We start from the raw sequence: 14,382 nt of genomic DNA, 5'->3' as shown, positions 1-14,382 counted from the left end.
ATACCCGAAGGTCTCATGAACACAATAATTCATCAAATATAAAAAGCTTCCCTATCTCGAGGAAACCGTAGAAGAGGAAGAAACTACAACTCCCAGCATGCCAAGCTGCGGTCCACCCACCCACCCCGCAAATGAAGAAAGAGAGATTTTGGGCTTTTAAATGAGAGTTTATTATTCATTCATCCATCGCCAGGACTCAAACCTGGAACGGGGGGGGGGGGGGCAGGAGCTCCAGGAGTCTATAATTCTCAACTGGGCACCCAAGGGTGAAGGGTTTTCTGAGTGGGGAGAATTGCAGCAGCGATTTTCCCCTCTGAAATGAACAGGACACACCCCATATTACCGTATTTTCCACTCTATAAGACGCCGTATTTTTCGCTCTATAAGACACACCAGACCACAATACGCACCTAGTTTTTGGAGGAGAAAAACAAGAAAAAAATATTCTGAATCTCAGAAGCCAGAACAGCAAGAGGGATCGCTGCGCAGTGAAAGCAGCAATCCCTCTTGCTGTTCTGGGATACCTGCGCAGCCTGCATTCGCTCCATAATACGCACACACATCTCCCCTTACTTTTTAGGAGGGAAAAAGTGAGTCTTATAGAGCAAAAAATATGGTATATTAACCGCAGGTTAATATAATTTTTTAAATTTAAAACACGCTAGAATTCCCCCACTGCTGCCCAGGATCAGAGACCAGAATCTGAAAAAAATGGGTGGGTGGATGGGGAAATAATGGGGATCAGAGGTGAGATTGGATGAAATGAATAGACTCGAGGGCAGGGAATTCAAGCGCAAAATTATGTGTATTCTGGGGGCGATAGGAGACAGAACAAAATGAATGGGGCTTAGGGGAGTCATAGCACCGCCGGGCGCCTAGGGGGAATTCTAGTGCCTGGATCCAAGTTCGAAATTAAGTGTACTTGGGGGGGGGCAACAGGAGACAGAATGAAATGAATGGGGTTTAGGGGAGTCGTGGCGCCACTGGGCGCTTCGGGGAAAATTCTAGGGCCAACGCCCTGATTCCTGAAAAATGGTGGGTTTTTTGGGGGAAGGAAACAAGCATGGGATACCAGAAAAGAGGGGAACGAATGGGATTTGGGGCTGGGAGCCATAGCATCAAAACCCCAAATCAAGGGGCTGGGAATTGTAGCGCCAACACCAAGGGATTGGATCGCCCCGTCGGAAATGAACAATAAATACCGCATTTTAAATTCCGACCACCAGACGCCCCCAATTGAAAGGGGATTTCGGGAAGTGAAAGAACCAGAGAAACAAGTGGATAAAATGACCCCCAAATTAGACTCGCGCTAAAATTCCCACCCACCAGGCGCCCTGAATCGAAAAGTGGGATAAAGCCAACTCAGCACTCTGTACATGCACAGAGGACTGTTGAATTTGTGTGCCAGGGTCAGGAACTATAGCGGGACGTGGCTGAACAGGTAGGAGATGGATTCGCCGTTGTGGGTGCGGCGGATGGCCTCGGCCAGGATCATGGAGATGTCAATCACCTAGGGGGGAAAGAGAGGGAGAGGCAGGGTTAACTGGGCGCCGGGTTATAGTGCGCGATATGAATATTTGCGTCAGCCCTTGGCCATAGCAAAAAAGACGAACGAACGAATCTTCACCAGCCAGTCAAGCTTTGAATGAATGAATGAATCTTGATTTGTGCCAGCCCTTGGCCATCACAATAAAACAAGACAATAGACAAAGAATAGAAATTAAAAGTCACGGGATGCGGCAACTTGGCACGAGGAAGGGGCCAAATGATCTGGGACAGACCAGAGAAATAATAATGATAATAAATAATAATAATAAACAATTGACATTGGAAGATGTGAGAATGACCAGAAAGGTGCCAGAGATTATAAAAATAATTAACAATAGTAATAAATGACGAAGCTGATGGAAGATGTGAGAATGATCAGGAACGTGCCAGATAGATAATAACAATAACAACAATAATCCCCCTACCTGAATTTTGGGGCAGTGCTTCATCTTCTCCTCCTGCGGGATGGTGTTGGTGACGACGACGGCCTCGAACCCTGCGCCGTTAATCCGGGAGATGGCTGGGCTGGAGAAGATACCATGCGTCAGGATGGCGTAGACTCAGGTGGCGCCTGCCGAGAGGAGCCTGCGGGGGAAAGCGGGTTGGGCTGGATGACCACAGGGGTTGCCTTCCAAGCAGGGTGGGTAAAAATCAATGATTTTTAAAAATAATAATAATCTGAAGATTTTTTATTTAAATCAGATTTTTTTCTATTTAAATCAGATTTTTTTCTATTTAAATCAGATTTTTTAAGCATTTAAATCAGATTTTTTAAAATTTAAACCAGATTGTTAAAATTTAAATTGATTTTTTTGATTTAAAACAGAATTTCCCCCCACTTAAATTGGATTTTTTAAATTTTAAATTAGATTTCCCCACCACTTAAATAAGACTCACTTGTCGGCAGCGTGGCAGATGGTCCCACAGGTGTCGGCCATGTCGTCCACCAAGATGGCCGCCCGGTCCTTGACATCGCCCACCAGGACCATGTGGTCGACCTCGCTGGCCTTCTTGCGCTCCTTGTGGATGAGGGCAAAGTCGACGTTCAGGTGGTCGGCGATGGATGTCACCCTGGGAGAAGGAGGTTCTAGGTTGAGATGTCTTGATTTAAAGTATTTTATTATTATTATTTAAATCCATTTTTATGGCAAGATTCAGCCTTGCTGGCACCCTCTTAATATGGAGAAGCAAAGGTATTAATTATTATTATTATTACTATTATTAGAATGGGAGATTAATAGGATGGAGCAGCTGGGAAGGACCCCGGGGGTCATCCAGTCCACCCCCCGGCAAAGCAGGAATCTCAATGCAGAATCTCCGAATGGTAGAGTTGGAAGGGACCTGTGACAAATTTTGGGAAATTCTGGGGTCACCTTTTGGCCCCCCCGGCGTCCGGCGAGACGATGGTGCAGTTCTTCCACTCGGCGATGTTCTCCTTGATCCACTTCATAACGGCCGGCTCGGCATACAGGTTGTCGACAGGGATGTCAAAGAAGCCCTGGGCCAGGATGCAGAAATAAAATAATAATAATAATAATACATTATTAATCATTATTAATCTGATAAAAGCAGTTGGAAAACGTCATAAAAAGCAGACCTTAGTAACATAGTCAACGTAATAATACTGTATTGGCCTGAATATAAGCCTCACTTTTCCCCTCCAAAAAAGCGCTCAAATATTTCACAAAATCAATAATAATTAAAATTAAAAAGTACATTATTAACATAAGTGTTGAATAGCCATAATATTCAGAAAGTTCACACGTGGCTATGCGGGCTGGACTAGATGAGCCCTGGAGGCGCCACCTGGATCTGAGAGGCGTGCAGGTCCATGGTGATGATGTGGTCGGCGCCGGCCACCGAGAGCATGTTGGCGATGAGCTTTGCGGAGATGGGCGCCCGGCTCTGCAATGGAAAGGGGGCCGTTGAATCAGGCGCCGTGCTACAATTCCCATCAGGGCTAGCAGGCAGGATCCTACCTATAACCCAGCATAACTAGCAGGACTCCAACTCCCATCCTACCTAGCAGCTAGGATCCCAGCTACAATCAGGCCTAGCTAGCCAGACTCCAAATCCCAGCATGCCTAGCAGGCAGGTCTCCAATTCATCCCAGCTATATATTTTTTTTTTTTTTATAAAATTTTTATTGGTTTTACAACATTTTTAAGAAAAACAAACAAACACAAAAAATGACAGACATACATGTATAATTTCAAACATATTTTCATAAACCTCTTTTCTTGAACTTCCCCATACCCCCCCTCTCTGCATCCCAATGTCCATAATACAACAAGCAACTCCCAATTGTTACTTTCTAATCTCTGCCGTCTTAGTCTCTTTTATAGTCTAACCTTGTATCCCTGTACCCTTTTGCTTCTGGAAACCGCAACATTTTAGCATTCATTAAGTTTATAGTAGTCCTTAAGATAACTTTTAAATTTTCTCCATTCTTCTTCCACCGTCTCTTTTCGTTGATCACGGATTCTGCCTGTCATCTCGGCCAGTGTCATATAGTCCATCACTTTCATCTGCCATTCTTCCAAAGTGGGTAAATCTTGTGTCTTCCAATACTTTGCGATAAGTATTCTTGCTGCTGTTGTGGCATACATAAAGAAAGTTCTATCTTTCCTTGTCACCAATTGGCCGACAATGCCCAAGAGAAAGGCCTCTGGTTTTTTAGGAAAGGTACATTTAAGTACCTTTTTCATTTCATTATAGATCATTTCCCAAAAGGCCTTTATCTTCGGGCATGTCCACCAAAGGTGATAGAAAGTACCTTCAGTCTCTTTACACTTCCAACATTTATTGTCGGGCAAATGATAGATTTTTGCCAGTTTGACTGGGGTCATGTACCACCTGTAAACCATCTTCATAATGTTTTCCTTTAAGGCATTACATGCCGTAAATTTAATACCGGTGTTCCATAACCATTCCCAGTCAGCTGACATAATGTTATGTCCAACATCCTGAGCCCACTTAATCATAGCCGATTTAACTGTTTCATCCTGTGTGTTCCATTTCAACAACAAGTTGTACATTCTAGATAAATTCTTAGTATTGGGTTCTAACAGTTCGGTCTCTAGTTTTGATTTTTCCACCTGGAAACCGATTTTCCTATCCTGTTTAAAAAATTCCATTATTTGGCGATATTGAAACCAATTTTCTACTTTATGCTTCAATTTCTCCTGACTTTGTAGTTTGAATTTATCTCCATCCTGTTCTAAGATTTCCCAATACTTCGGCCATCCGACCTCCATATTGAGTTTCTTCACTGCTTTGGCCTCCACTGGTGACACCCATCTAGGGGTTTTATTTTCCAATAGATCTTTATATCTTATCCAAACATTAAATAATGCTTTTCTAACAATGTGATTTTTAAAGGCACTGTTAACTTTGTCATACCAAAGATATGCATGCCAACCGAAAGCATTATTGAAACCTTCCAGATCCAAGATGTCCGTGTTCTCGAGGAGCATCCATTCTTTCAGCCAGCAAAAAGCTGCTGCCTCATAATACAGTTTTAGGTCCGGCAGGGCAAAGCCCCCTCTTTCTTTAGCGTCAGTCAATATTTTAAATTTAATTCGGGGCTTTTTGCCCTGCCAGACAAATTTCGAGATATCTTTGTGCCACCTCTTAAAACATTCCATCTTGTCAAGAATCTGCAAGGTCTGGAACAAAAATAGCATTCTAGGCAATACATTCATTTTAATTACTGCAATTCGGCCTAACATTGACAGTTTCAAATTTGACCATATTTCTAGATCTTTTTTAATTTCTGACCAACATTTTTCATAGTTGTCCTTATACAAATTCGCATTCTTAGATGTTAAATAAACCCCTAGATATTTCACCTTCTTGACCACAGTCAAACCTGTTTCCTCTTGAAATTTCTCCTTTTCCATATCTGTTAGATTTTTCCCTAAAACTTTAGTTTTTTGCTTATTCAACTTAAATCCAGCTACCTGGCCAAATTGTTGTATTATTTCTAGGACCTTTTTCGTACTAGTGTTTGGCTCTTGCAAAGTCAATACTAGGTCATCTGCATACGCTCTTAACTTATACTGTTTAGCTCCGACCTGCACACCTTTGACCTGCTGGTCATTTCTTATCATGTTCAGCAACACCTCCAGAACTGAAATAAAAAGTAATGGGGAAATTGGGCACCCCTGTCGTGTTCCTTTTTCTATCTTAAGTTCCTCAGTCACAACATTATTTACAATCAATTTAGCTTTTTGTTCAGAATATATTGCAGCCATACCATTCTCAAAACCCTGGCCTACCCCCATCCCATGGAGATTCTTCCTCATAAAACTCCAAGAAATATTATCAAAGGCTTTCTCTGCATCCACAAAGATCAATACTGCTTTAGTGTTTATATTCACCTCTAACTTTTCCAAAATGTCTATTACATTCCTTACATTATCTGCTAGGTGTCTATTAGGAAGAAAGCCTGCTTGGTCTCTATGAATCTTCTCCATCAAGACTCTTTTAAATCTTTTTGCCAAAATGTCTGCAAAAATTTTGTAATCCACATTAAGCAGTGATATTGGGCGGTAGTTCTTAAGTTGGGTCTTTTCAGTCTCTGACTTTGGTATGAGTGAAATATATGCCTCTTTCCACGATTCAGGTGCCCTTTTTCCCTCAAGAATCTCATTACAAACTTCTCTTAATGGTTGAGTCAACCATTCCTTCAGCGATTTGTAGTATCTGGAAGTCAGTCCATCTGGTCCCGGAGATTTGCCCAATTGCATATTCTGAATGGCAGCCTCTATCTCTTGATCTGAGATTCTCTGGTTCAAATCCATCTTACTTTGATGAGAGATGTTTCGTAGTCCATATCTTCCAAGGAATTTATCTATATCTTCTTCATTTTGCGGGCCTTGAGTGTAAAGTTTTTTAAAATAACTTAAAAAGCAATTTCTAATTTCATTGGGTTTAGATATGTTCTTTCCATCCACCTCTAGGCTTGTAACTGTATTTAATTTCTGCCTTTTCTTCAGTTGCCATGCCAAAAGTTTACCACATTTATTTGCTGATTCAAAAGTCTTTTGCTTCATTTGCTTTATCTTCCATTCAATCTCTTGGTTCATCAATTCCATATATTGTGTTTGATATAACTTGATCTCTCTTAAAATGTCCTGAGACTTTGGTTTTGTTCTTAATTTCCTCTCTCCTTCCTTTATCATTTCCAAAATCTTCTCTTTTTTCTCAATTTGTTTTTTCCTCTTTATTGAATTTTGTTGAATCAAAAATCCTCTCATAACAGCTTTACTTGCGTCCCAGATCACTCTTTTCTCCACGTCGGTCCTCAAATTTATTTCGAAATAGTCTTTTAGGGTCTTTTGGGCCTTCGTGAGAATCTCCTTATCTCGAAAGAGGGTGTCATTCATTCTCCATCTAAATTGACCAGTTATTGTGAGTTTCATCTCCATCTTCACGGCGTTATGGTCGGAGCAAGTTTTTGGGCAGATTTCCACTTTCTTAATCTTTGGAGCCAGTCCACTAGTAACCCAGATTTGGTCAATTCTGGTCCAGGTCATCATTGCTTGGGAGAAAAAGGTTCCCTCTCTCTCCAGAGGGTTCCTTGTTCTCCAAATGTCTATCAAGTCCATATTTTCTGTCATTTCGAAAAAAGTCTTAGGGAGTCTCCCTTCTTTAGTGACTGTTAGTCTTTGTGCCTTGTCCATATTAGTGGAGACCACGCCATTCATGTCTCCCATGATTATCATATTGTAATCCAGATAGTCCGTCAAAGTTTCATGAAGTCTCTTAAAGAAGTCAGATTTGCCTTCATTTGGTGCATAAATTCCAACAACTAAAAGTTTTTCTCCTTGTACTTGTATCTCCACAGCCAGATATCTCCCTTGTTCATCTTTGAATATCATTTTTGGAGCCCATTTCTCCTTCACATATATTACCACTCCTCTCTTCTTAACTTTGTCTGATGAGATAAATTCTTGTCCTAGCCTTTTATTTGTGAGTAATCTCCTGTGGGCTCTAGTTATGTGAGTTTCTTGTAGACATATCAAGTCCAGTTGTTCTCTATTCAAAATATGAAATACTTGTCTTCTCTTCAAAGGCCCATTCAGTCCATTACAATTCCAACTAAGGAATTGCAAAGTCATCTTGTTATTTTCTTAAGACTCCTCCAACAGCTCCAAGTTGTTGCTCTTCTTCTGATGGTGGTGGTTTTTGTCCAAACGAGAGATTCAGGATATCCAGTGCTCTCCTCTGTTCTGCAAGTACGTCCACAGTCCCCTTCTGTAAGTCCTCCTGGTATCTTGCCAAAAATTTGTCTTTATCTTGAATTGTCTTTATTTTAACTTTCTTTGCCTTATAGTCGAATGACAGTCCTTGTGGGAACTCCCACCTGAAACGGATAGAATTTTTCTTTAACAAAAGAACCAAGTCCTTGTAGAAGTTTCTTAAATCCAAAATGTATTTTGGGATGTCTTTAAAGATCTGTACAACTGAATTTCCAATTTGCAAGGCCTTTTCAAAGTGTAGTCCTAATATTTTATCTCTTTCCTCCTTGGATCTGAATGTAATCAAGCAGTCTCTCGGTGTCTTTCTATCTTGCTTTTTACCCAGTCTAAAGGCAGTCGTAATTTTAAATTCGTCTTCCTCAAGGTCCCAGCAATCCACAAACTCCCGTGTCAAATATTCCACAAGGTTGTCTCTTTCATTCTCCGGAATCAGTCTTAATTTTAAATTTCTCTCTTTCCTCTGTAACTCCCACAGGGCCAAAGTTGCATCATGCTCATAGACCTTCTTGGCAAGTGGCTCTAACTTCTCCTGTGTCTCTCCGGCAGTGGCTTTTGCCTCTTCGGCAATTTGACGCGTGGTAGCGTTTTCCTCCACCAATTTATTTATAGATTCTGTATTCTGGTTTAATCTTGCTGAAATTTCTGTTAATTTTTGTGTGTTCTCTGAAGTCTGTTTTGTCAAAGACTCCAGAGTTTGGTTTATCTTGAGCAAGGCCTCTGTCACAGCTTCCATAGAGACGGCTGCTCCTTTGTCTTGTCCTGTTGTTCCTGCTGATCCGGCTGTTGCGCCTGAAATTGAGCCTCTTTTCTTTGCCTGTTGCAGCTGCAGCTGTTGTTGTTGTTGTTGTTGCTTGATCTTGGCTCTTGTAACTATCTCTTCTTGTGGGCCACTCATGTCAAGGTCAATTCCCACGGGATTATTCTCCCTTGGAAAATTCCACTGTCTTAGGCCGTCAAGTTTTACTTTATCCTCTAGAGGGAGCAAATCAAAATGGCCATAAAACAGGATTTCCAAATACAAAAACAAAGGAGACAGTCCAAGATATAAAAAAGAAGGAGATTAACACAGTCAAAGTCAATGTTACTAAAAGCTTATAACTCCAAATTGCCACAGTTGCCCAATTTATACTGTTTCTTCTTATGATATACAGTGATCAGGCACTGTGGAAACTTTGTATCAAAGTATCACTTCACAGGAAAAAGTCAGTTCAGTGTACTAACAAGGCAGACCGTTTCATGCTTTCAAATAGGTGAGATAGCAGAGGTTTTTTTCCTCCAAATGGATCATGCAATTGTTGGTCAAATTCACCTCCCCTCTGCCCTGCTTGCTAGAGGGGAGATCAAAGGTCTAAATGTCCGGTTTATATGATCAAAGAGCAGGTTTAAACGGATGCAAGTTTAAAGTTCCGTTGCTTTCACTTTCATGCGGTCGGGGGGAGGCAGACTTCCTTTGCTTAAATTTCCCCGTTTTTAGCCCAATTTCTAAAATTTTAAAGGGTCCCGATTATTGTCCAGCTCTTACTCACGGGAATTCAGTCCAAATTTTCTTTTCAGGAAGGAATCGGCGCTCTCCGCTTATGGCGACGCGGCTTCACTTCGCAGGCTGGGTAGCGACTCTCAGCACCGCGCTCTCTCCCGATGTCGATCCGTAGCCTTTAAAAAGGCTCTTTCACGGTACCGGGGGGGCGCGAAGGTGCCCACCGAGTCTCCTTGTTCTCAGGCTTCAGCGCCTGGGATTTTAGGGGTCCCCCGCTCGCCGTAGCGGGTAAGACCCGAACTTGCGAAGCAGTCCTTCTCCGGAGCTCGGAGGTAGGACCGCCATTAAGCGCTGGCACCGACCGGAAGTCCCCAATTCATCCCAGCTATATATAACCCAGCCTTTCCTTGAAATTTCCGTGCACTGCTCTGGTTTCACCAGAAGTGGCTTATTCATGCTGGCCATATTGTAGCACCCTGCTTGTGGTTAACGCTTAGCTGGAATGAAATATTCAACGCAGCAATAGAGAAATTAAAATAATTATTTATTTGTCAGACAAATAAATGAGAGGCACAGTGGTATATGGTTACCAAGCTCTGGCCTGGCCTCCTGCCATTATGGCCAGCACTTATATTCCCTTAATCCAGCCCCCTTTGCTCCTCCTGTGGCTGCCTCTGTCCAATCAGCCTGGTTGAATTTCCTATTGGCTGATTGCTAGAACCAATCACAAAAAGATACACCCATATCCTCCTGTCCTTATATGGAGGACAAAGAGCTATATATTGTTACATCTATAAATGACAAATAAGTAGTAATATATCTTACATGTGTCTCAACAAGGAATCTTAATTACCAGCTCACCTCTTGCCCTCCTTGCCCTATTGCCTTCTAAAACAAATGGTTAATCTTAAATTTTTATCTTAAACATATGTCAAGGATCTTGAGTTTCACATCAACATTGAAAGATCTCCTTCATTTGAAGGTTTCTAAACAAATGTCTGACAGCCATATATCAGGACAGCTTGGATGGCGTCTCTTTGTCTAGCAAGAGGGCTGGGCTGGTGTCTGACTTAATTCCAGGATAAATACAACTCTTTACAACTATATGAAATAAGAATCTAGCATTTCTAAATCCTTTGCATAATTATATTTAAGACAATATATTTAATACACAACACAAGTAGCCTCTTAAAAGGAATAAGGCCTTTTTAAAGTAGAGAGAGAAAGAAAAAAAGAACTCAGTTTAAAACAGTTTCAGAAGAAGCCTCTTCAGTTTACATCCCCCCCTTCAGCAAGCTGCTTCAGCCAGCTGCTTTGTTTCCATTAGCTCTTCCCAACATTTATTGCCCTTAAACTCTCTCTCTTTAAGAAAGAAACAGCTTTAAAAGACTTCCCAAAATTTCTGCCAGCTAGATGCTTCTCCATTTGGCCTTTAACCTTGGAAAGAAGATCTGGCTCATTTTACTGGGAGGCACATTGGCATTATTTTACTATTTACTCATTCCTAATTATATTTATCTCTGCCTTTTTTATCTTCTATAACATGTAGGGTCAGTGTCCTTACTCAGTCTGTAATTTCAGCTTTTACGACTTTGAGAATTGTCTTCTGCTATCAATCAAAAGGGGCCCCTTGTCTAGGAGGAAAAACATTGCCAGTGTTTTCTTAAGCAGCTAGCCTTCTTGCCTGGCATGAAACTTTTGAAAATCTAAGCTCTCTCTTTAATATACAAGTCCTGATCAAACATTAATAAAATGCAGGCTTATGCCTGATGCCTCAATATGACCCAGAAAAACTGCGTCGGCTCCCTCAGCCAGTAAAGCGAGATGAACGCCGCAACCCCAGAATCGTTCACAACTGGACTTAACTTTCAGGGGTCCTTTACCTTTATAACCCAGCTTAGCTAGCAAGACTGGGGCATGGCTGCCCTCAGCCCAGTCCGCCCGGCAATTTCACCCCTTCCCTGGTGCGCCAGTAATCCCGTCCCCCCTGAAACCTTGTCCTTCTTGTCCTGCCGGGCGTAGGGGAAGCAGGGAATGACTGCTGTCACTCGGCTGGCAGACGCAATCTTGCAGGCGTTGATCATGATTAGCAGCTCCATCAGGTGGTCATTGATTTCGCCGCAGCCGCTCTGGATGATGTAGACGTCCTCGCCGCGCACGCTCTCACCAATCTCCACGCTGCGGGGAGAAAGATTCAAGGATTCTTTTTAAAAGTTTTTTAAAAAATCAGATTTATTTATTTAATTAAATCAGTTTTTTCCAATTTAAATCAGACTCCCCCCCCCCCCAATTTAAACTGGATATTTTCCATTTATAGGGGTATTTTTGATTCAAACTGGATTTTTAAATTAAAACACTTTCTAAAAATTTTCTCTTTGAGATATGTTCTAGTCCAAAAGCTATTGAGCGGGAAATAAGGATTTATTATTTTGATTATTTTGTAACTAGTTCAGTTGTAGCCTATAATTGTTGTTGTTGTTGTTATGGTTATGGTCAAAGATAAGAGTTAGAGACAGCAATAGAACTTAGGGATAGGGATTAGGGATAATAATAATAATAATAATATATCAGGAAATAAGCTTTTCATGTGTGCTAAAACACAGTCTTTGTTAAAAAAAATTGTGGAATCACACCAGTTAACAAATATGGATCCATATGCTATCATGTTACTGTTTTAGTGAAATAAATTGTTTAGATTGTTATTAAGGCAATGGTAATTTTTATCTTTCCAATCAAGCACAGCAGAAAAGTTGTCCAAATGGAAACCATTAACTTAATAAACCTCACCATAATTTCATAATTATCTGTCAGTGTATTTCTAAGAGTAGAACCAAATCAGTCATTTTTGATATAACTGTAAAAATGACTCTGAAAATTTATCATTCCTAAAAGAAAACCTTCATCTGGTTGTCAATAGAAAGATTATACCAGCAAAAATGAGTCTTTCTGTTAAAAAATGATTTAACTCAAGTCTTACTGACTAGGGATTTAAATCAAATCCACCTTTCAGAAAACTACAATTCCCACAGTGCTGCCCATCTCCTTAATGGAAAAATAGAGTTCTCAGAGTGGTGCTCAGTGTTTCTTTCGTGGAAAACTACAGTTCCCAGAGTTCTGTCCCATCTCCTGCTTGGAGAACTACAGTTTCTGTAGTGATCAGGTGGGATTGCTATGAGGAATTATAACAAATATAGAGTAAGCCATCTGTGTCAGCAATGAAAGCATTGCGTTGACTGGGTTTAAACTACAGTGGTGCCTCGCAAGACGAAATTAATTCGTTCCGCAAGTTTTTTCTTCTTGCGAGTTTTTCGTCTTGCGAAGCACGGTTTCCCATAGGAATGCATTGAAAATCAATTAATGCGTTCCTATGGAAACCGCTTGCCAGGCTGGCGGTGTGGAGAAGGGCTTTTCTCCCCACCGCAAGCCTTCAGGACAGGTACGGGAACAGAGGAGAAGGGGCGCAGCGCTTCTCCTCTGTTCCCGGGGCTTGCGGTGGGAGGAGGGTTTTTCCTCCCCACGGCCAACATTCAGAACAGCATTCTGAATGTTGGCGGTGGGAAGGAAAACCCTCCTCCCACCGCAAGTCTTCAGGACAGCCATCTGAAGGCTGGCGCGGGGAGAAGGGCTTTCCGCCCCACCGCCAGCCTTCGGAGGAGCCTTCCGAAGGCTGACGCGGGGAGAAGGGCTTTCCGCCCCACCGCCAGCCTTCGGAGGAGCCTTCCAAAGGCTGGCACGGGGAGAAGGGCTTTCCGCCCCACCGCCAGCCTTCGGAGGAGGTCCGAGGACAGTGGGGAAGAAGCGCTGCGCTTCCACCCTGTCCCGGAGATTTCCCTATGGGCTTTCGTCTTGCGAAGGAAGCCCATAGGGAAATTCGTTTTGCGAAGCGCCTCCAAAACGGAAAACCCTTTCGTCTAGCGGGTTTTCCGTCTTGCGAGGCGTTCGTCTTGCGGGGCACCACTGTATTTTGATAGGATTCTTGATCAATCTACATCTCTGCATCCCTGTTTCATTCCTCTTTCTTCACAAGTCACGTACACAGCCCAGTTGCTTTGCCAGGCAGACTGCTCCCCGCCTCCTTTACAAAAAACTAGAGTTCCCAGAGTGCTGTCCCATCTCTTTCACGGAAAACTACACTTTCCAAAGTGCAGGCCCCCATCTCCAAGGAAAACTATACATCCCAGAATGCTGCTGTCTCCTTCATGGAAAACTACACTTCCCAGGCTGCTCCCCATCTCTTTCATGGAAAACTACAGTTCCCAAAGTGCTGCCCCCCCATCTCCTGCTTGGAGAACTACAGTTGCCGACATGCCCCCCAATCCCCTGGAGACGCAGCATTACATCAAGCCTGGGGGAACTGCGCAATCCCCTCAGACCCACTGGCTCGGTCGCCTCAGAGAACTACGCTTCGCAGACTGTCCCGTGGCCGCGCATGCGCCAAACCCACCACGTCCCTTGCGGGAACTACAGCTCTCAGCCTGCCCCGCGCACTCCCCGCGGACCCATTGGCTTGGCCGCCTCGGAGAACTACCGGTATCTTTCTCAGCATCCCCCCGCGGCCGCGCATGCGCCCAACCCACCACGTACCTCGCACCCAGCATGGAACAACTACCCTTCCCAGGCTGCCCCGCGGCGGCCGCGCAACCCACCACGTCTCCTGGTTGGAGAACTTCTTGGTGACCACCTTGCCCAGCTCGAGGCCCAGCCGGTCGGCGATGCTCTGCGACAGGTCCTGGTGCGAGGAGCCGCTGAAGAGCTTGATGTTCGGCATCCTGCTGGCCAGCGACGCCGCCGGTGAGAACGACGATCCCCAGCGCGATGTCGAGGCCTCGCCCTCTTCCACCCCGGGGACAGGCCCGCCAGCGGCGGCCCGCCGCTCGCCCGCCTCGCGCTGCTCCAGCAGGCCGAGAAACGCGTCCGGGAGCGGGCCTTTATATTACCTCGGGCGGCGCGCCAGGCGCGTCACGCCAGAGGCACGCCCACTCAAGACAGCTGCGCCTGCGCAGAAGCAGAGAGTTGATTTACAGATAATAATAATAATAATAGTTGTTGTTAGGGCTAGGGATGAGGGTTAGAGATGGGAATAGGAGTTAT

General features: G+C 43.4%; 1 protein-coding gene and 1 long non-coding RNA gene across 3 annotated transcripts in view; both read right to left on the bottom strand.

Moving 5' to 3' along the window:
• Positions 1–167: 167 nt before the first annotated feature.
• The window catches only part of LOC308578020, a 135,934-nt gene continuing 121,719 nt past the window's right edge, over positions 168–14,382 (bottom strand). Inside the window, exon 2 of the long non-coding RNA XR_014003813.1 lies at positions 168–380. This is a non-coding gene — a long non-coding RNA (uncharacterized lncRNA). The remainder of the gene's footprint in view (positions 381–14,382) is intronic.
• On the bottom strand, positions 929–14,197 carry LOC308578014 (ribose-phosphate pyrophosphokinase 1-like). Of its 2 annotated transcripts, XR_014003809.1 has the most exons (7): positions 13,938–14,197; positions 11,286–11,469; positions 3,355–3,453; positions 2,922–3,046; positions 2,446–2,619; positions 1,974–2,176; positions 929–1,510 (listed from the first exon to the last, which is right to left on the bottom strand). XR_014003809.1 is itself a non-coding variant. In XM_081178315.1 (6 exons), exons 1-6 carry the CDS (start codon positions 14,057–14,059, stop codon positions 2,109–2,111), a joined length of 729 nt encoding a protein of 242 aa, XP_081034441.1. In that variant the 5' UTR covers positions 14,060–14,193; the 3' UTR covers positions 1,975–2,108. The 2 variants fall into 2 exon arrangements, 1 of the variants encoding a protein (XP_081034441.1); XM_081178315.1 differs by lacking the exon at positions 929–1,510 and having other exon boundaries at positions 1,975–2,133; positions 13,938–14,193.

This window comes from Podarcis bocagei (assembly GCF_964188305.1).
Source record: "Podarcis bocagei genome assembly, chromosome: W".
NCBI lineage: Eukaryota > Metazoa > Chordata > Lepidosauria > Squamata > Lacertidae > Podarcis > Podarcis bocagei.
Note: the sequence above shows the minus strand (reverse complement) of the source record. Positions and strands in the feature narration are given on the sequence as shown.